Here is a 21,315-nt window from a genome sequence, read left to right as displayed (position 1 = left end):
GGGGACCGCGTGTCTCTCCCTCGCCGGGAGGAGACTCCGGGGAGACCTCGCAGCGATCTACAGCTTCCTCATGAGGGCCAGGCACTGATCTCTGCTCTCTGGCGACCAGTGACAGGACCCGAGAGAACGGCCTGAAGCTGTGTCAGGGGAGGTTTAGGTTGGATATCACGGAAAGGTTTTGCACTCAAGAGTGGCTGGGCACTGGAACAGGCTCTGCAGGGCAGTGGTCACGGCACCAAGCCTGTCTGAGTTCAAGAAACATCTGGACAACGCTTTCAGGTACAGGATGCGACTCCCGGTACCTGATGTGACTCTTGGCGCAGGCTGACTGCTGTGCAGGGCCGGGAGGAGCCGGGCTCGCTGGTCGCGCCGGGTCCCCGCCCGCTCGGGCCGTTCCGCGGCTCCGGGACTCCATCTCCCGGCGCGCCGCGGGGCGGGAAGGGGCGGGAGCGAAGATGGCGGCGCTGGGGGCGCGGGGCGCGGCGGCGCTCCCGGCGCGGCTGCGGGCGCTGTGGGCGCTCCCCGCGCGGCTGTGGGCGCTCCCCGCGCGGCGGGCGCTGGCGGCGGATGCGGGCGGTACGCGAGGGGACCTGGGGGCACCCCCCGAGCGCTCCCGGCCGGCCCAGCCTCGGGGGCCAGCTGTCCCGCGTGTACGCGCGGGGAGGGATGCGGGTGTGGGGCCGCGGAGGGGCGGGAGGAGCCGTGAGGGCAGGGGGTGACCGTGGTCGTCCCCTCAGCCCCCGGGTAAGAGCGTGTGCCCTCTCCCGCAGAGGGACAGGCCGCCCAGCCCAAGCCCGCCTTCACGGACGAAGCGGTTCAGACACTGCTTTACAAAATGACGGGACTCGACCTGCACAAGGTGTTCCGGCCTGTGAAAAAGGGCCTCAAGCCGCCCCACTACAAGCTGATGACCGAAGCTCAGCTGGAAGAGGTAGGCTGCTCTGCTTCCTTCGGAAGTAAGTGTTGATTTTAGCAAAATGCCCGTATTTCTGCCTTCCTTACTGCTGCGTTTGAAAACATCCTGGTTTCTTTACTTTGTTTCGGGTTATGCCCTAAATCAGTGTAAATCAGTGTTTCTTCACTTGCAATAGTTTGGTTTGTCCAATTTTGTGCGATCTTGATGGAATGTGGAAGGAAAACTGATATTTTTTGAGTGCTAGTTTCTCTTTATTAACCTGTTAATGCTTCCTAACTCTGTCAAATACCTTCATCTGATGCTTAAGTTATAGCCCTGGGAATCCTTTAACTTCTTTTTTTCCCTCTCCCCTGTGGTCTGACTTCATTCAGGATGACAAAGGGCCTGACTTAAGCCAGTTCTGCTGTAGCCACAATTAAAGCTGTTGGTTGTGGTTTATATTTTGGGGGAAATTTACCATGGAAAAACACCTGAAATAAACTTGGTGTCTGCAACTTGGTGTTTGTCTGTTGTAGTTCTGTAACTTCCTCCAGCGTTTTGTCCAGGTTTTAGTAGTGGTAAATTGTTTACATGAAATTCACCTACCTAGAGGTGGAATTGGTGCCTCATTTTTTCTCAACAGCAGAAGAAAACCAAGCTTCTCTAAATTAAAATATTTGTCCCCAAATTGTATATTATCTTTCCAACAGGATGATATTTTTAATTGTAAAATTAAACTACTTTTTTTTCCCCTACAAGGCAACAAGAAAAGCCATGGAGGAAGCTAAAACAAAACTAATCATGCCCCCTGTTTTGAATGAACGAGAGCCAATTGATGATGTCTTAGCAGAAGACAAAGTCCTTGAAGGAACCGAAACTGCAAAATATGTGTTTACAGATTTAAGTTACTCCATTCCACATCGTGTAAGTAATGTGATCAACAGTATTAATTTGTTCTCAAAATAAGCTTTAATGCAAATATAGATGGGTCAGTTTGCAAAAGGGGTGAGGAGTTGAAAGTTCAGTCTGGTACAAGGCAGTAGAGAAAAATGTATTTCTGAATACCTGCTTCTAACTGATAATCATAAATTACATTCTGCTACTCACAAGCAGGCATGGGAAAGCTGTGTGGTAAGTAGTTAATTATTTTATAAGCAGGTGCTTGTGATCTGCTAGGAGTGCTGAGTTCTTCCATGCTCCTAGAAGCTTTCTGTAGGATTGGATTCCTTTGTAAGATGGAACTACTCCACACTTGCAAAGATCTGATGGAAAGCTGTGGAAATGATGAATGAGTTCCCAGGAAAGCTGTAAAGAAATAGTTGTCTAATGGAATTGGGGAGTATAAGGATAAAGTTTCCTTTGTGTAATGAAACATTTCAATTGTCTTTAAGTGTGAGTAATAAGAGGCCAGAAAAATTCTTAACCACGTTCTGATTCCAAGAACCCTTCATGGTTCAAATGTGCATATAGTGATCATCCTCTGAAACGAACTGCCCAGTCTCCAATCTATTACACTGAGAGCTTTCTCCAGGAAACTGCTGTTTATTCTCCTGCTGCACCATTGTCTTGGTTTGAAAGACAGATGTCTGCTAGGGAAGGCAGAATGTGAACCCCCTCCCTCTGAATTATTATAATTTTGAAATTAAGGGGCTCTCAGGCAAAGATATGGGACTAGGAATATCAGTTCTTTACTAGGATGTGTAACAAAGCAAACAAAACCCAATAACTACAGCACTGACAACAAACAGAACCAGGGACCTGGTAACGGTCTTCTCGACTGCAGGCACTTCCCCCTCTGGTGCAGTTACCGTCACAGCCGGCAGGAATGAGCAAAATCCCGGGCTGGTGGGTGAGATGTACCAGAGGGTTCATGGTGGTGGCTGGAAATGTGGGACTGCGGCATGGAGAAACTCAGAGCAGGAGCAAAGATCAGCGGGGCCGGGGCAGCGGCGGCCCGGCTCTGAGCGGGGCAGGGAGAGGCGAGGTTCGGGATTCCCGGGCACATGGAGTTCGGGATTCCCGGGGCACACGGGGTTAAGGATTCCCGGGGCACACGGGGTTCGGGATTCCCGGGGCACACGGGGTTAAGGATTCCCGGGACACACAGGGTTCGGGATTCCCAGGCACACGGGGTTCCGGGATTCCCAGGCACACGGGGTCGGGATTCCCAGGTACACGGGGTTCGGGATTCCCGGGGCACACGGGGTTTGGCATTCTTGTGCACACAGGGTTCGGGATTTCTGGGGCACACGGGGTTCGGGATTCCCAGGCACACAAGCAGACGGTGATGGGTCCCTCAGGGCTGAGCTCCAGTGGTGCCAGTGAATTGTCCCCGCGGTGAGCGACAGCCCGGCCGTCCTCCTCCGATGCCAAAGAGAGAGAGAGAGAGAGAGTTCCCACTCCCCAGCGCTGTCTTTTACCTGCCTCTGTTCTTGCCGTGTCTCTGTCCCCCCCGAAAGAAAACTCCCAAAAACCAGAGCACCCAGCCGTCAGTGCTTCTTAGCAACTCAGTGGGAAAAAGTTCCACAAGTAACAAGGAAAGAAAAGCCCAACCCCCAACAACCGTACAGAAAACTTTTCTGTCCAACAAACTTTCCCATTTGCCACCCTAAAGCAGTTATGCTTCTGAACAGATCTGAGTATGTTGTTTAATTTGTTGTACTTTTTGCCTTGCACTTACTCTTACTTTATTCTAGGCTACCTCTGGAAAAAAGGTACAAAAGTGCATCACTTGCATTCCTAATTTTGTATGGGTTATTAAATGATAAAATCAGGCTAACTTCCTGTCTGGGTGTGAGTCATGTTATCTGTAAACTTCCCAGAGCCGTGGCTTTCAGTGTTGGCACGTGCACAGTTGTTAGACAGCAAAACTGAGGTGCTAAAGCAGCCCTTATTCAGCGGGTAGTAAGGCAGAAATGATGAATCTGGCACAAGGCAACAGTCAGTTAGAAACTGGTGTTATTTGGGTGACTTTAGGAGTAGAGGGACTTTGAAAAATGAGGGTTTTTTAGGATGGTTCTGGCTATGAAGAGAGAAGTCTTTGAACAATGTTTGGTTTTTACCTCATTTGCAGGAACGTTTCATTGTAGTTAGAGAACCAAACGGGGTGTTACGCAAAGCCACCTGGGAGGAACGAGACAGGATGATCCAGATATTCTTCCCAAAGGAAGGGCGCAGGGTGATTCCCCCGACATTATTCAAGGATGAGAACCTCGGGGTAAGCTCTTCTTGGCTTTGAAACTGAGCACTTTTACTTCATTGCAGTTTGATAGTGAAACTCTGCTCTCTGGGCAGAGTAACTCGGAATAATCCCTTCTGCATGGGTGTGTTTAGTTGCTTGAATTCTGTTTTTACAATTGTCTTTCATTGTAACTTGGTTAAAATACTTGAAACAAAGTTCCAGGTCAGGGCCAAGTAAATCCTAGGTAGGTGTAAATACTGTGTCATACTAGAAACAATTGTACATTTAATATGGAAATGTGAACTGGTGTGTTTCAGAATCAAAAATCAAGAAACATTATATTAATGTCATCAAGGCAGTTGCTGTACTTCTGTCCACTTTGTCTTTTGATGAAGGGGTTACTCATTCTAAGTGCTGTCCAGAACAGAGTTGTGGCTGTTTTGATTTTGGGAAGTTGGGATGGTGTGATTACATAATCTACCCCTGAATCCCAACTGTTGTTTCAGACTGTATTTCAGCAAGACCGTCATGAAGATGTCCTGAACATGTGCATTGCTCAATTTGAGCCTGATTCACCTGACTATATCAGAGTGAGTTCACTTTCTATTTTTCTACCAAAAAAAAATCCTAGTGGAGAATTGTAGGGTTTATTTTGTAAACATAAATATTTATCTGGGGAGCAGAGGTGTTGGTCATATGTGCTCTAATTTTCCCATACAGATTATCTTGTGATGAGTTTTGGGGTTTATTTTTATGCAGAAGAGTAAAAGAGGATTTTGCACAAGTAATTTTCACCAGCCTAGAAAGGTACTGCACATACAAAAATAGGCTTTATTCAGGTACTTTTGGAAGCAAAGCAGAATTGATGGTAACACTGACAGGGGCTCTGAGCAGAGTTTTGCTGAAGTCGCACTGACTGGTGTCTTAGGAGCTGGCAGGACCAGCGAGGGAGCTGACAAAAGTGCATATTGAAAAACAGCACTGTGCACAAAGTATTATTTTTGACAAAGACCAGTTACAAAAATATAGTTCTAGCAGAATAAAATTAGTAGCTGTAGCTTCTGGTAAATGCTAGTCTACACTTGCTTTTAAAACGTTTACTTCTCTTTAAACTGTAATGTTCTCGGTGATTTGAGAAGTTGTAACTTGTAGTAGGCGATTTTTCAAGTAACTTTTTTTCCTAAGTAAAGTTTCACAGCTCCTTGCTCTAGTATTTTTCTCCTGAAAGAATAGATGCAGCTTGTCTGCAGTGCAGTGAAGGTCCAGAGCTTATGTCCCTGTCTCCCCAAAAGTTCAGGAGAGACAGGATTTAGCTTCCTTTTACCATAAGGATGTCTATGCCTAAATACCAAGGACTGGGCTAGCCCGCTGTTACCCTGAACTGTAACAGGCATATGGTTCAGCATGTGGCTTACCCCTGCACCTTAGGGAAATGAACAGGATTAAGAACTGTGAGAGGTACAGGGGGAAAGCTGTCACCAGGCTCCAGCTCTGCAATGAAAGCAGCACGTGTGTGCGCAGGTTCACCACCGCACCTACGAGGACATCGAGAAACACGGCAAGTACGACCTGCTGCGCTCAACCAGGCACTTCGGGGGCTTGGTGTGGTACCTGCTCAGCAGGAAGAAGACAGATGGCTTACTCATAGACATGATCAACAGAGACCTGTAAGTACAGCCTGGCACTTGGGAATCCTGCCTTGCCTTAGAACAATCCTGCCTTTTTGACAATAAAAACAGTATTTCTGTCAGATGTAGGCAAGTTCTCATTTGCATGATGTTTTAGGCCAGCTCTAGCAGCTCTGTGTAGCTACTGTTAGCTGTACAGGAGCACCAGTAACAGTCCATGAAGATGTAGGGTATATATAGGTTTCTGCAGAAATTAGCCTTCTGTAGTTTTTGGGGTTTTATTTTTGTTTCCCATGTAATTGTCAGAACACTTCCAGCTCTGAGCACTTCTGATCTTAAAGCCTTTCCATACTGAGCTCATCTTTGGCTTATAAGGTTGATACACTCTGGGTTTTAGAGCAATTCCTAAGTAGCTTAGGAACATGTAGATAAGGTTTCATTTTAAATGGATGAATTTCTATAAAACATGGTGCTAAATTATTCAGAGTTCCCTGAAGTGAACAATATTCAATAGTTCAAAATGTCACTAGAGCTGGGAGAAATTTGTACCATCAGAACTCCAAGTTGCAGTGATAGTGGCATTTATTTCCTGCTGTTTCAGTTAGAAACTTGAAACTATAGTCAGATCTTGCTTTTAAACCTGAGCATATGGAGAAATCAGGAGGGTTCCTGGTTTACAATCAGATTGGTAAAGGGAAAACTCATGTATCTGGCCAATTTAAACAAGCAGAGTTTGGAATGTCTTTTCCTGCCACACACTTCAATAGTTTTAAACTCAGCTGAGAGCTCAGTGTCACAGGATTTCTAATGCTGCTTCTGTAAAACATACTGGTCATCACAGTCAGTGTGAGAAAGTTCCACTAAATATTCATTACTGGTAATTAATTGTATTTTCAGAAGGATGTCAGCTGTATTACTGCTGAGCAGGCCAGTAGGCTTCAGCTTCAGCAGGGATAGATGTAGGTACTTGCCTGTGTATTCCAGGGACTGGATACTCAGTGGAACCAGCACTTTGACAGCCTGTGCTGTGCAAAGTACATCACAAAATACACTCTCTGTAAATACTCTGAAGAGAAGGGAATTGCTAAAATGAGCCTTTATTTGTTTAGGCTGGATGATGCTACAAGTTTAATTACACTGTATCATATGCTTCACCCCGAATGTCAGTCAGCAAAGGAAGCTAAGGAACAGAAACTTCAAGGAGTTGATCTGATCAAGGTAAGCTTTTCTGCTTTAAGCTATGTAACTTGCAGAAGAGAGCTTTTTAACCAGCAGAACCCTATTTAGTAGTTAAATTTCTCCTTACCTTAGGAAGTAGGTACTTAACCAGAACTGTTGTACATGCCACGCTGGGGTTTTTAAAATCTATACATACAGCTGCACCAGGATTTCAGTTGTGGGTGGCTGATCTGCCACTGGCATGATGACTCTGCTGTTACATTACCTCTCTCCTGCCACGGCTGCAGGTATTTGTGAAAACTGAATCCCAGAGAGAAGGTTATATCCAGCTGGCCCTGCAGGCTTATGAAGAAGCAATGGCTACTTCTTCAGCTTCATGAAGTAAACCTCAGCTCATCAGAAGTTTTAAGTCTGTTTATAAGCATTTTCTGTAGAGGATTCCACAATAAATACTTGAAAATGACTGCTATAGAATGTCTTTTTCTTTACTGAAATAAATGTGAATCAGTACAACAGTTTATTTTGAAAAGTTCTTTAAGTGAACTTAGAGCAGCCATCATGATTTATTTTTGCTGACACTGTACCCTGAGTTCAACTTTTTTATTGTTGCATCTTAAATCTAAGGAATTGCCCACAGTTTATTTTAGTTATTGAGGTAAGTGCAGGGTCTGGACAGCTTCATTTACGAAAGGGTGTAACAAACACCACTTCTAACCCTTAAGGTGTATCGCTGCTCTGTTGGAGCTTTTAGCTAGAAGTGGTGTCTGAAAGAGTAGCTGAGCTCATACTGATGGTTACCAGTGCTAGATGGCAGCACAGTGAAAACACAACCACATACCTCAGTGTAGGTGCTGAGAAAAGTCAGGTTAAAATACTATTTTTCAGCTACTGTGCTCCTCTTTCACAGATTTGGAATATACACTATGGAAGCTGGGTTATTCTTAGGAATTTTACTATTCTTAGTAAATGGTGAACTGAGGACCAGAATGTTTAAAAGGATTTATTGAATCATTTGATAAATGAAAACATTTTTAGTATGTTTTTCAGGAGGCTTACATCTTGCATTTCAACATACTGGAAGCTGATTCTCTGTACAGTTGCTAGCTGTATACTTTTTTCTACATGTACATGGTCCACTTGTGATATAAAAATCAAAATAACTCGCAGCATGTAGTCCAAAGAACTTCATTCCTCTAGGTTTTGACCAAATTATTTCCTGATGTGGTCACCTATAAAAGGATGTTCACTCATCTAAGATCTCTTCATCCAGATTGATATCTGTGGTATCAATATCCTCCAGATCCAAGTTATCTAAGTCATCTTCCAAGTCCAGCAGTGTCTAGGGAGAGAAAAGACTGGATGAGTGGGATACCACTGTGGTTACATGTGATGCACCTTAAGGGATGGATGGCTCTGTAGGATGGGTCTGTACTCTGCAAACCGCAGCCAAGGCCTCATGAGGAACTCAAGTGCTAAAGGAGGCTGGAGAGCAGCTGGCCTGCTTGGTGAGGAAGCCTCTTCCACCAGTGCGCTTTTTCCCATGCTGTGAGCAGCTAGGTTTGAACTCCCCTTGTCACCCCCGCCTGCTGAACTGGTCTGTTACTGTGTGCAGGGCTCTGAACACTGCTCTGGGGCTGCCAGAGTCAGGTGTGCAGTAGCTTGGTTAACTCACGCTCACTGAAGTCTTTAATGTAAAATGAATTGAGTGCTTATACTTCCCCTCATAAAACTGGGTACCTTTTGATCTCTTGCTGGAAGGTTATCAGAATTCTGCACAACTGTCTTCATCACTTCTTGTTTAGGAGAGGGAACTGGTTCTTCAGCCTTCTTCTAATGGCAAAGAAATTCCTTTAGTTTTCTTTTAATTTAAATTCTTTCAACAAAAGCAGGTAAACAACAGCAGACCTCTAATGCCCCTTGCCCAGTGGTTCTCTTTCAGCTTCCCTCAGGTACTCCTGACCCACATCTTCACTGTCAGAAAAGATTCTAGTCCTCACTCCACTGGAGACTATTTCCCTCCCTAGTATATTTGAAGCAGTTGATGATGGAACTGATAAAATGAGAACCTTCAGAAATTACCAGTTCATTTTAAGTACTGAAGTGTTGTTAGTGATTTTCAACATCCTCAGCAGGAGAGACTTAAGTTAGTTGACACTGACAGCAGATTTTAGTAGTTGTTTGGCTTTGTGTTCCACATCCTATAATGGTTTAACACTTTCTTCTTGCTTCACTGCTGCACAAGTTTTATATTAATATAATTCATCAGTCAGTACTCTTATTGAAGCAATGGTACTATTCAGTTAACTGTATTTAATTATAGAAGTAACCTATCTCCTACAAAACGCCCCATATTCAGCCTCAGCTGTAAGAGGTGACTGGGGTTTAGGGCTCCTATGCAATCATGAGCTGAATGCAAAGATACACTGAGGTCTTGTTGTCAGCTTCTATGGCAAGCTAGTTCTCAGTACTTTTGTTTCCATAGGTAGTCCAGACAATGTTAATGTCTTTAACAAACGTGCAGACAAGTTTGATTTTGCTTTAATAGTATTTCCTTTGATGCACAAGTGGCAAAGAGTCACTACAGAGGCTTGAAAGTAACCTAACCTCTCTGCTCTGTCAGGGATGTCCAAAACTATGTTTTGCAGTGCACCTCATATGAGGAAAAATGTACAGACAATGGAGAGTTGTAGCTTTTCTGTTTCTCCTTCAGAAAAGGAGAGAAAAGTTTCCAGTGCAGTTTTGATTTTAGATGTTTATAGCCTCTAAAGTGTAATGCCAGCATCACTGCCTTTAAGAAATCCTCGCATTATGATTTTCACATACAAATGTAGTGTATTTGTCTTGAGCAAAATTAGAAATTGTCATCTTCTCCTAAGGCTCTGAAAAGCTTTAAGTGTTTGTTTCAATCGGTATGCTTATACCTTATACTTGTCCTATTTTCTGCGTAAGAATTGCACAACTGAGGTGGTAAAAAAATTAGTTTGTTACTTCAGACATTGATTAGAACCCATGTTCAAGTACCTGAGTAACCTGGTCAGTTAGTTATGGAGCAGTGTTATTCTGTAACCATGGAGCACACCAGCAAAGAACACAGAGCATTTGTCATTGCTGCAATTGGCAAGAGTTTCCATTTCCAGCTACTGAGCTTTTAGAAAACCAGCTGCAGTCAAGGCAGTGTTGTAAATGCAACTGGAGTTATTTTTCAGTAGGATGAATTCAATTGAAAGACTCTAGAACTACTCACACTACACAGGGTTACCCAAGGTAAGGAAGCACACAAATAATTTCACAGTCAATAAGCTGTTAGTTGGTACAGATGTGGATTAAAAAGAATCTGAGGCAAAAGAACATGAAGCCAACTGCAGCACTTACAGTCAAGGTAATCAAAGCAACAATTTGTCCATTACCAGTGAAATATTCTCCAGAGTAGATGTTACTGTAAGATAGCAAAAATCTCCCTTAGATTCATCAGTCACTGACCTGAGATGTCATTATTCCAGAGGGCTCAAATCCTTTTGCTTCTTCAAGTAAGTTTCTTTCTTCATTTGGCTAAAAGTTAAAAAAAAAAAAAAAACAGACACATTTAAGTGTTGCACTGAGTTGCTCAAAGGTGACTTTACACAGCACCAAATGTTATTTTTTTAGAGACAGTAAAACCTTCTACTTACAGTGACAAGGGGATATTCCCTGGCCGGCCTCAAGTCAGCAAGACTTTGCTTAACATACTCTTCAGCAACAAAAGCTTCCTTTAATCCAGGGAAAAGATTTTCATATTCTGTAGGATCAGCAAGGGACTCAGCAGCCTTTTGATTGACTTTAGAGAGGTTCTCCCGCCACAGTTTAACAACCCTGGAGATGTAAACCACATTTGTTACAGACAGCTCATTCAGACAACACAGCTCATGCTCTGCATATGCTGAAATTACCTTGAAACTTGGCTTGGCAAATACGTCCGTGCAAGGAAAGCAGCTTCAGGGAGACGCCCAGTTTTGATCAGGAGTTCCAAACATGAATCAAGCCTAAAAAGATTTCAAAATGTGATTTTAACCAGTAAACTTAATAAATTCTTGTATTGGAAAGCTGTTTATTCTATTCCATTAATTTAAGGTGCTTTCATTTCAGATTTTAAATCTAGCAGCCATCATAGAATGAGCATTTCTGAGAAGGACCTATGCCCATCTTTCTCCATGAAGTTTTTAGTTAGCTGAAGTTAACCACTTGAAGAACCTGAGTGTCTCAGCATTTGAGAAGGCAGAACAGAACAATCAGAAGCTCATTTGCTACTTACTTTCCCTGCAGGAAGTAGCTCATAAATGCCACATTATTCTTGCCATCCTTTTCTGCACCTTCGGCCAACTTGTTCACCATGCTGGCATTCCCTGAAGCTGTGGCCAGGAGCAGCAGCCCTCCGTAGTCTTGGGCATGGTGGAGACACTCCTGGGCTAAGCCAAACTGGCATTTACTGATGGCAAGTTCTGCAAGCTGCTTCCACTTCTGTTCTGACTGATTGTACAAAAAGGGGAGAGGAAGGGAAAGAAAAAAAAACAAAAAACAAACCACTCACATTTCTGAACAGCATTTAAAGGTTTTCACAGCACTCAGTATGAAAATATAAGTTGACTTGTGAAGGTGCTGTATCCCATGGCTACACCTGTCTTCCCATTGAGGTACTGTGATTATTGCAGCTTCCCAGCATGACACAGTGAGTGTTAAGAGATCCCTACCTAGCTGTAACATTACATAAACTAAACAGCTTCTCAGTAAACATGGAGGGGGGAGGCAGGCATAACTCTGGAAATTTAACTATAACGATCTCTTAAAGCTCCCAAGTTAACCCTCAATGCTGAAAGGCATTTGTGTCTGTAACTAAGGTAACATTCCTTCTAAATAACTTGATTATTTTACAGCAGGAACAATGAGATCGACTCTCTGCATAATAATGATGGGACAAATCAGCATTTTTAGTGCAGCAGTCTAAGTTTGCCAAGGCTGGAACAAAGGTCTGACTTCAGCCCTATCTTTCCTCCTCTCACTGTTAAGTACTGGAGATTAAGGCTTGGTTCTGGGCTCAAGTTTTGTATTCTCCAGGAGTTCCTGTAGCTTTCTGAGCAGACACCATTCTTTGTTCCCATCCCACAGCTTAGATTCTTTTGAATTATGGGCAGAAGAACTTCATCAAAGGAATTGGAGGCATTTCAGTTGTGTTTAGGGAGTTGTATCCCCTCTTACCACTGCCTTTTCTTAAAGGTCCTCTCAGACACCTGCTAATACTCAGAATCCAGGATGAAGCACCCAAATTTATATCATTACCTCTGCTTCCACTGCAAGCTGATAGGCTATTTTTAATTCTCCAAGTTGAAGAGCAAGTTCAAAACGATGCTCTGGATCTGTAGATACTGCAAGAGCTTGTTGTTTGAAGCCCTAAAATAAAAATCTGACAGTGAAGCTGAGACCTGTCAGGTCAAACATAATCCTAAATACTTTAACAAAAGCACTCTGAACAGAAGGTTACAGTGTTCTCAAACGAACAGGATAATTAACAAGAGTTAATGCTCACAGATAATATCACTGGGTTTTGCTTAGCAAACTCAATTAAGAATGTGAACAAACTGATTTATTTAGCTGGATAACTAAGAAGTAGTTTTCTTGCCTGTTTTTCAAGAAAATGTGCGACCCTGGTTCTCTGTTCTTTTGGGATTGTGGGAAGAACTTTGTCAGCCATGCCGAAATCTCTCCTCATCACAGCAGTTTGATATTCGAGTACGGAGACCAGCAGAGAGTAACTAACAATGTTTAGCTCTTTATCGCCCAAATACAGCCTGTTGTCTTTGGGTATGTACCCCAGGAGATACATTGTTCTGAAACAAAAAAAAGAGCACTCAGCTTCAACAGATCCACACAAACAGTCTCTAAAAAAACATTCCAGTAGTTCTTATGGTAGCAAGAATACTCCCATCAAACACTCTGCTTTTCCTGGATGCACTCTTTCACACAGCACTGTTCATCCCTCAGAACTGCACTGCTGCCCCACTTGTTCCCACCTCTGGTGCTAAAGCAGGGCACAGCAGCAGCTGCCAGTGTTCACCTTGAACCCCCTTCACTGAGAGAACCTTGGAGACTTTAACCGAAGCAGCAACTCACCTGTCCAGGTGGGCAATGGTGACAATCTCTCCTCCAACGTAGTAGTTGAGTCTGTTCACAGAACTGGTGTAAATAAAGCAGTCACCGACCCACAGACCTGTTTTCACAATCTCCTGGATCTCACCAAGAACCTGCAAAGCAAATTTTGGGTAATTAGATGCATAAAAAGGTACTTCTAGGTAGCAGAAAGACTACTGCAATTTAAAATATAATTCCATATTCTATACTTAAAAAGTTGGGCAAGTTGCAAATATAAGTTTAGATACAGATTAGAAGTACATCAACGATAATTTCTTTTTACTTGCATGCTATCCTAATTCCTAACTAAGCCAATTATAAATCTAGGAAACAAGCACCAAACTAAGCATTAAGCAAGACAATCAAAGGTAACTTTCCTTCTGAAATTTTGATTCACCACATAAGGTTTTTTCACTTCTCAAACTTGAATAACATTACAAAACTTGAAAATTGTAGGAAAAAAAAATCAAGCAATGACCCAAAAGCGTGTTTTAAAAAAAATCTCTGTAGCTCTCTGACAGTAGTGAACAGATGAAGAGAAATGAAGGGCTCAAGGTCTGTTATGCTGAGTTTCAGACAGGGATACACCCCTCATGAATCCCAGAAAAATTATTAAGTGTTCCTCAGGCAGGTGCACAATGTGTGATAGTAAAAATGGTCTGGAAACTAACACTTAAATTGGACTATGTAAAGGACTAAGTTTGCTGCACTCTCTTGCTTCTACCATCTCTAATCTCATTGCACTTTTTAAATAGAAGGTACCTCAAAGGCATCTTCAATTCCATCTTCAGTGACACCTTCATGTGTTTCTTGGGCTGCTGCCACTTTTTCTGACAGGTACTTGAGAATGAAGAATGACTCTTCTGTAGCAATGCACACGAGCTCACCCGAGTCAGACCAGAAAATCTGTGACAGCAGAATCAACAGTGGCAGTGTTACACACTGCAGGCTAAGAAGGATTACGTGGAATTAAGGATAAAACACATCAACTCTAGAAGCTTTAGGATTGAGAAGCCAACACATACAGGAATTTTTCTGCCCTTTCTGCTACATGACTGAGATAAACTTAAATTATTAGTTTATTATTGACAGCTTTGCTTCATGCAAGAAAACCAGTTTAGTCAAAAAAAAAAAATACAAATCAGTAAACCCAGACAGGTAATATCTTCAGTCCCATGCAGAAACTCACATGTTTGGGCTGGATTTCAATCCTGCGAATCAGCTCTGTGTTCTCCCAGTCATAGAATGCCAGGCCATTAACAGATCTGACTCCCAGCAGAAAGCCACCATAGATGCCTGGAGAAAATAAAGGTGGAAGAAATCCACATTGTGCAAAAACCACACCAGCATATCTGTTTTTAAAGTACTTACCTTCTGCTCCAAAATCAGGCTTGAATGACTTCTTCTCTTTGAAATTTTTAAATATCTTTACAACACTGTTGCTCTCCCTGATTGCATACCTAAATAGAGATTAAATTGTAAATAAACAAAACAATTATTTGGTTTCCAAAGTAGGAAATTATTAAACCAAAAGCTGCTACAAAACAACTGCATTTGAGTTATCTTCTAAAACCAGCAGAGTGCTAAAAATCCAAACTTTTCAAGCAGGACAATTATTGAAAGTTCATTTTACATGAATGTTTTGGTCTTCCTGGCCTGAAAACTAAAGTAGCAGCATATGTAATACAAAGGAAAAAACCAAGACTTACTCTGAGGAGTCATGTGCCCACACAAACTCCTGTGCAGAACCAAAGCTCTTGTTCCTCAGAGCCATGGCTGTATAGATGATGTATTCACCATCACCACACACCACCACGAACCTGGGGCAGGAGAGAGAGGCACTTGTCAGGTATCTGTGTCCAGGATAGCAGGCGGCAGCAAGAAGGCAGATTATCTGTAAAGGTAAAAAGGCTCCCATGCCCAAGGTTATCACTGAAACACAGAGCATGAGCTTTATATATGCCTAAAATGTTTCCTTCCTGAGTCATGCTCCTTCTGGTCTCCACTGAGCACCTCTTGGACCTTGGATCCCTTTTATTTGAACCTGTTAACAAAAAAACCCCAACCTGTTCAAGGAGAAGTGATGAAGGAATGTGTTACCGTCCATTAGGGTTGTGCTGGATTGTCTGAGGATAGATTTCACAGCTGCCCATATCCTTCACAGCCAGTGGCAACCTCTCTCCGTCTTTGATTTCAGCATCTCCCATTGCTTTCAAGTTAGCCTGTTGGACTTCGGAATGTTTAGCCCAAATAATTTTTCCATTTGCATCCATGGACATGGCAGGTTCTTCACGACCAAGCTAGAAAGTAAGTAAGAAAGAAAGAAGTGAGGCTATGGAAAAAAATACATTGTTCCTTTTCCTTTCAGTTGAAAATATCAAGTGAAATAGCCAATCTCTATCAAAAAATGCCAGTTAAAATGCCAAAATGTCAGTATTTTACATATTATCCCAGAATCAGAAACCAGTTGTTGTGCACACAGGACAGCGATAAATCACAATTTCTCACTTCAAACCATTAACTGTACCTTAACAATGATGCTGCCTTCATCATACCCCAAAGCCACATTGTTGGAGCCCCTCAGGCTGGCCACACACCACACCCTCTCCATGCCATAGTTCAGGGTGCTCTCCAGGCGGTAAGTGCTGGAGTGCCAGATCCGCACCGTGCCTGGGGAAAAACACAGGGATGGATCCTTTCATTTCGGTGTGAGGGCAGCAGGGGTGCAGCCACACCACCACAACAGCTCTTCCCTCAGTTCTTTTCCTGTCCCTTCTACACCAGAAAACCCAAAGTTACCATCTTCAGAGCCAGTGATGATGATGGGTAGCTCCGGATGGAAGCTGACACACGACACGTTCTGAGCATGGCCCTCCAGTGTCTGAACACAAGTTTTATTCTGAAAGAGAGAACACAATGCCACATTTTAACCCTTATTTCTTAAAAAAAAATCTGCCCCAAATCCAAAATAGATCTGAAAATTCTCTAGATTTCTTACATTTGCAAGGCGTTCAAACAACAGCACTAAGCTATTGAAAACTGATTGTATTGAGCTGTACCACCTGCCCAGAAGAAAATACTTCCCTTGAGAGCAGTGTTTTCCTCTATTTTCAGATGTGTTTATGGCTAGAAAATATGCTTTCTCAGAGCTGCATAGCACAACACATTAAAACATGATAGAAAGCTGAGTTCACTCAAAAAAAAAAATCATAACCAAAGATTGCATCACAGGTGAAAACAGTTCTAATTGAGGACTATGGTAAGAATGTTCATTCACACAGTTGTGAAAGACAGGCTACTCTGCTTGAGGTAATTTAGACTGGAGCATGTATAGTGTCTCCAGCTGCACATGGTGGCAAAATCTCAAGCACTCTCATGTACTGTTCATGACTGCACTGAATAATTAAATTAACAGTGCCAGCTTCAACTTCTGGACTTGGATTTACTCCAGGGCAGTAAGTTTTAGTGATCAGAAAGTACCACCTAACAACTTCTGTCTTGCCCTTCTGGCCACTCAGACCTGTAGACAGGAAGAACTTAGGAGCTCTAGGCTCCAGCAACAGAAGTGAATCCCTGGATTAGATCTCTCTTTCCTGAGGAGCATTCAAGCAGGGCACCTCATCACTCCTGCCCTGTTTTGGGTAGAAGCACTGCATGGGTGTGCATGCAACACCTGGGACTGTGCCAGTGTGCACAGGATGAAAGAGAAAGCTATAAAGAATGAAGAAAAAAAAGAGAGGTGGAAGGATGGAAAGAGTTGATACATGAGCAATATTTACACTTGAACATAATGGAGGAACAGCTTAATCCACAAACATGAAGCCTAAAAGGCAGGGAATCAATTTGTCACAAGAAAAAAATCTAACAGCAGAAATTTTATATCAAATGTGTCAGCCTGCACAAAGGCTTCTGAAGAGCTGAGCACACACCTGGTAGTCCCAGATCTTCACCAGGCGGTCATCTGCCCCAGAAATGAGGTATGGCTTATCCCCACCACTGTAATAGTCAATGCAGTTCACTCCTTTCTCGTGGCCTTCCAAGGTGAAGTTGGGAGAGGATGATCCAAGCTGCCACACCTGACCAAAAAACACAACCACCTGTATCCAGCAACCTGCTGTGTCCAGGTCATCCTTGGCACACACAACAGGTAACCAGAAGTACTTCACAAGTCCAAAGTGAAATAACACAGAATTCCAAAGACACAGTTGTTTTCTTAGGTGAAAAACCTCAACAACTGCTCAGCAGTCCTTCCCACAATAAACACAAATAACATGCTGAATTGCCCATGCTCTCCGCTCATACCTCTAAACATTGAAATTGGTTGCTTTAAACTTTTTTTAAAGGACATGAAACCATATAAAGCACTGTTTTTAAGAAGTACTATGTGTTTATAAAATTAGCTAGTAACTAATTGTTTCTTCCGTGTCCTGAATTTTAATTTTTCCAGTTACACTAAAGAATATCAAATCTCATGTTAAATGAGGATACAAAATGAAGCAAGTCAGGTGTAGATATACTAATGTCTTCTCATGTTTATCACATCAAATCAACATTTATGTGCACCCGATCTCAACATCTGTGGCCATATGAAATCAGTGCTGGCTTTTTACAGCCAATATACTGAGAATGTACAGGAAATCTGAGGAGGTGTTACTGCTCAGTGGCTGCAAATCTGTAGTCACAGGTATTTAGTAACAGCTGCAAAGCAGATGAGACCATGAGAAGGCTGAAGGCATCTCTGGAAACAATTCCATGCACAGACAGCCAAGGACACCTTCACCAGGGTTAGTTTTTTTCTTTTTAGTGCACAGTTAAAGTCTTCATCCGCTACACAGTTTCACTACTCCCAAATCACTCACTGAAAGCAAAACCATTACTCCTCTCCATTTTTCTGTGCAGTCCAAATGGAGATACAGTACTTAAAAAGAGTTTAAAGAACTATTTTCCAATTGTTACAGACAACAGGTAATCTGGTAAATTTACTGAATTATTCAGTCAAAATTCTATTACTGCACCTGCTTTTAAGAATACTGACCTATCATCCATACAGGATTATTGCTTTGTGTACACTGATAAAATCACTTAATAACTAAAAAACCCAAATATAGTTTCTCTACCTTAATTGTTCTATCCAAAGAAGCACTGGCAAACTGGTTATTGTCTTTTGGGTTTATGACAATCTGCATGACGTAATGGGTGTGTCCTTCAAACACCTGAGAACAAGACCATTTCTTATCCCAGTCCCAGAGTTTGATCAGCATGTCATCTGGAAAAAACCACAAACAACCAAGCTTCAGTGGGTGATAACGACCTCCTCAGAGTGCATAATCCTCCAGAACTTCATGGTACAATATGGAAAGGAGGCACTGCTAATGATCTGTTTGCATCTATAGGATTATCACTCCAGGACCACAGGGAGATGAAAGCTCTCTGTTGCTTTCAAGTCAGATTCCCAGCTAAAAACTTACTCGAAGCCACAATGAAATTTTTTAAAAAACACAACCTTAGCTGTTATTTGAGAGTTTGCCATGCTAATTAGCACATATATGAATGTTTCCTCTGGCAGATATTAAGAGAGAAGGCTCTTTGCTCTTCTCTGACAAGAACACAAGCCATTATATTTTAAATTTTAAGTGCAGTTGATATTCCATTAAAAAAACATGAATGCATCTACCAAGAAACAACAAAATGACAACTGTCACATTGGCTTCTTGCTCGAGGACTCCTGAGTCTTCCCAAGAAGACCTGCAAGCATTCACTCCACAGGAAACAGGAGCCTGAGAACAGCTGAACATGAAAAGATCCCAAAGGACTCTCACCACTGCTTGTGAGGATGAAGGGCTGCGTGGGGTGCACTGCAATGCACCGGATGTAGTCAGAATGGGCCTCAAACATGTGAACTCTTTCCAGGGTGTTGTAATTAAAAACTCTGATCTGCATGTCATCCTGGAAAAGGGAGAAAAAGCCACATGAAAAGAAGTCTCTTGTGCAGTGCAATGCAGGGCAGCTAGGAAAAAACTTTCCACTATTAAAGACAACAAAATGTTTAGGAATTTTGCTTGCCAATGATACAAATTATACTTGGATTCAGAAGGCTATAAATTACACACTGCTGTTTCAAGTCATTTATGAAATGGAAAAACTTCAACCAAATTGTCATTTTTACAAGTAACTGAGTCATGGCAGCATATGGTAATGAAATGAAAATGTATTTTTACTCTGGGTACGGGGCAGAAGACTAGGAAATGAAACTTGAGACAAAAATATTTAGGCATTACCTTAATTTAGCCAAAAATATTCACTCCATAAAGAAAAATGTGTTACCAAGATCAGAATACAACTATTCCTCTCAAGGTACACTCACCGAATAAAGTTCTGAATAAATTCATTCACTGAATAAAATTTGCTCACTCTAGTGGGGAGCAAAACTAAAAAATTATTTTTAATATAACCAAAAAAAAAAGTAGAAAGCAATTTCAAATTCATCTTTCCTAGGACTGTCAATAGTTTAATCTTAGCTAAAGTAGCACATATGATTCTGAGTCAGAACTCTGTGCTGAGTATGTTCCAGATGGCACTAAAAGCTGAACTCCATCTACCTGGCATTACCTGCAAAATCAGTCACCTTAGCAGGCTGCTCTCTTTAAATGAAAATTTAAGCTTCTAAGCTCCCTTAAAGGAGAAAACTTCTGGGAAACTGTAGTATTCTCTTCTCGACAAAATCGTATCAGATCAGATTATTATGTGATGCAGAAAGTAATGGCATGAAAATTGATCAGAGAAAGTGCAGCTGAATAGGAAATCACAACAGGAAACAGCTTACAGCTCCAGTAACAACCCAGTTCTTCCTTGCCACGAACTTGGCAGCTCTCACAGGCAGGTCACACACTTCAAAATTCTTCACCAGAGTCTGAAAATAAAAAGTTATGTTTATAGCACTGGAGCAAATACTGACTTTGAAATGAGCTCTTTCTATTTTCTTACCAGTGTCCAATATGTCACTTCCTTGTCTACTGCTACAGTGACTCTTGTACTCAGCCAGAGGAGAGCACAGTCAGTTAGCAGCAGTGCCCGAATATTCTGTACAAATTCAATTTCCCAGCACCAGATACACATCTGTCAGTTATGCACATTTCACAGTACGGCACAGCTAAAGCCCTCACCTGGGTCTCGTGGTTCCAAACACAGACACTGCCGTTGTAGAGGCTGGCCAGCATCCATGGCTCCGTGGGATGCAGGTCCACGCTCTTCACCCGGTCAGAGCGGGCGGTCAGCTTCCGCTTGATGTCCAGTCGCAGAGGCTGGGGGAAACAATAAACTACCAGGTGATTTAACAGCAAACTAGCTCAGAAAAGGCAAAAGGAAAGCTGCAGTTTGCTCTTAGAATAAAAGGATCCAATCCCGCTGTCCATGCAGACAGACGGTTACTACTCTTTTCTATCTGTGTATCTGTTTCTGTAAGAAGACATCACATCCCCACCAAAGGCAGTGGCTCTGCTTAAGTTAATTTTGTGAAATTCAGAATTTCTTCATACTGTAAAAGTATCTCAAGCAGAGTCAAAAAAAAAAAAAAAAGATGCACTGCACATCCTCCTAGTGTGCCTGAACTATGAAAGCAAAGCAAAAAGAACTTGCTTCTAATACAAATATTAGAAAATAAATCTTCCTGCTACTTCACCTGACAAACCAGGAAAAAAGTCAGCTACCACAATAGAGCACAACAACATTTGCCCATTAAAAATTTACTTCCATTCACAATTCAAAAATTATGTTTTTGAATGGAACACTGTCTTGTAGAAACTGACAGCAGAGAAAAGTTCAAGTTTTTATCTTACAGAGATGGCTCTGACCTTCCACTTTAATCACTGGCAATGTACAGCCAGAGTATTTAAAATGCATGAAGTCTAGCAAAGTAATTTTCTAATATATTCGAGGCATTGTGGATTCCTTTAGACACTCGCTGGAGATCATTTAACGCTGCTTCTATCTCACAGAGCTCAGTGGATAATGGCCGACCAAAGAACACTGCATGCATTAATAAAACCTGCAGTTACCCATGTTAGACACTGCAAGGAAAAGGAACCACCTGGTTACCAGGTAGTACCTGTACCACAGCTATGACATGGGATGTGGAGATGAATTTGGGTTCACTTCTCCCGCTCCAAACACCAGGAAGGCAGGCACAGCTACACTCGGCTCCGCGCTTATCCCGGGAACCTGCAGCTCCCGAGGGCCGGGAAGGGCCGCTCCGAGGTGCGACAGCCGCTCGCTGG

The 21,315-nt window shown here is 42.5% G+C and overlaps 2 protein-coding genes across 3 annotated transcripts; one reads left to right on the top strand and one right to left on the bottom strand.

Moving 5' to 3' along the window:
- Window positions 1-440: 440 nt before the first annotated feature.
- Window positions 441-7,346, top strand: MRPS22 (mitochondrial ribosomal protein S22). Its single transcript, XM_068201299.1, has 8 exons — window positions 441-576; window positions 771-931; window positions 1,655-1,819; window positions 3,969-4,112; window positions 4,583-4,666; window positions 5,598-5,743; window positions 6,814-6,922; window positions 7,171-7,346. Exons 1-8 carry the CDS (start codon window positions 456-458, stop codon window positions 7,261-7,263), a joined length of 1,023 nt encoding a protein of 340 aa, XP_068057400.1. The 5' UTR covers window positions 441-455; the 3' UTR covers window positions 7,264-7,346.
- A 526-nt stretch (window positions 7,347-7,872) lies between these two features.
- On the bottom strand, window positions 7,873-20,343 carry COPB2 (COPI coat complex subunit beta 2). 2 transcript variants are annotated; one of them, XM_068201296.1, is made up of 21 exons: window positions 20,206-20,343; window positions 19,866-19,952; window positions 18,862-18,988; window positions 18,160-18,308; window positions 16,972-17,118; window positions 15,842-15,941; window positions 15,570-15,712; window positions 15,143-15,342; window positions 14,752-14,862; window positions 14,414-14,502; window positions 14,232-14,338; window positions 13,805-13,948; window positions 13,025-13,155; window positions 12,534-12,741; window positions 12,194-12,304; window positions 11,172-11,386; window positions 10,810-10,902; window positions 10,552-10,732; window positions 10,364-10,432; window positions 8,621-8,713; window positions 7,873-8,222 (listed from the first exon to the last, which is right to left on the bottom strand). In XM_068201296.1, the coding sequence occupies exons 1-21, from the start codon at window positions 20,257-20,259 to the stop codon at window positions 8,127-8,129; spliced, it is 2,655 nt and encodes an 884-aa protein (XP_068057397.1). In that variant the 5' UTR covers window positions 20,260-20,343; the 3' UTR covers window positions 7,873-8,126. The 2 variants fall into 2 exon arrangements, with proteins under 2 accessions (XP_068057397.1, XP_068057399.1); XM_068201298.1 differs by having other exon boundaries at window positions 8,621-8,710.
- Between the last annotated feature and the right edge of the window lie 972 nt (window positions 20,344-21,315).

The sequence above is a fragment of the Anomalospiza imberbis genome, chromosome 10 (genome assembly GCF_031753505.1).
Source record: "Anomalospiza imberbis isolate Cuckoo-Finch-1a 21T00152 chromosome 10, ASM3175350v1, whole genome shotgun sequence".
NCBI classification, from domain to species: Eukaryota; Metazoa; Chordata; class Aves; order Passeriformes; family Viduidae; genus Anomalospiza; species Anomalospiza imberbis.
This window is presented reverse-complemented; position numbering and strand designations above follow the sequence as displayed.

What these genes read in the sequence shown, in the direction of transcription:
- MRPS22 (XM_068201299.1), top strand. Translation starts at nt 456, where the DNA reads ATGGCGGCGCTGGGGGCGCGGGGCGCGGCGGCGCTCCCGGCGCGGCTG. An exon ending in GCTGGCGGCGGATGCGGGCG is followed by an intron (nt 577 to 770) that starts GTACGCGAGGGG and finishes CCTCTCCCGCAG; the next exon opens with AGGGACAGGCCGCCCAGCCC. An exon ending in TCAAGGATGAGAACCTCGGG is followed by an intron (nt 4,113 to 4,582) that starts GTAAGCTCTTCT and finishes CTGTTGTTTCAG; the next exon opens with ACTGTATTTCAGCAAGACCG.
- COPB2 (XM_068201296.1), bottom strand. Translation starts at nt 20,259, where the DNA reads ATGCTGGCCAGCCTCTACAACGGCAGTGTCTGTGTTTGGAACCACGAG. An exon ending in CTTCATCCTCACAAGCAGTG is followed by an intron (nt 18,309 to 18,861) that starts GTGAGAGTCCTT and finishes GGTTTTTTCCAG; the next exon opens with ATGACATGCTGATCAAACTC. An exon ending in CTGGAATAATGACATCTCAG is followed by an intron (nt 8,714 to 10,363) that starts GTCAGTGACTGA and finishes CTTTGCCATTAG; the next exon opens with AAGAAGGCTGAAGAACCAGT.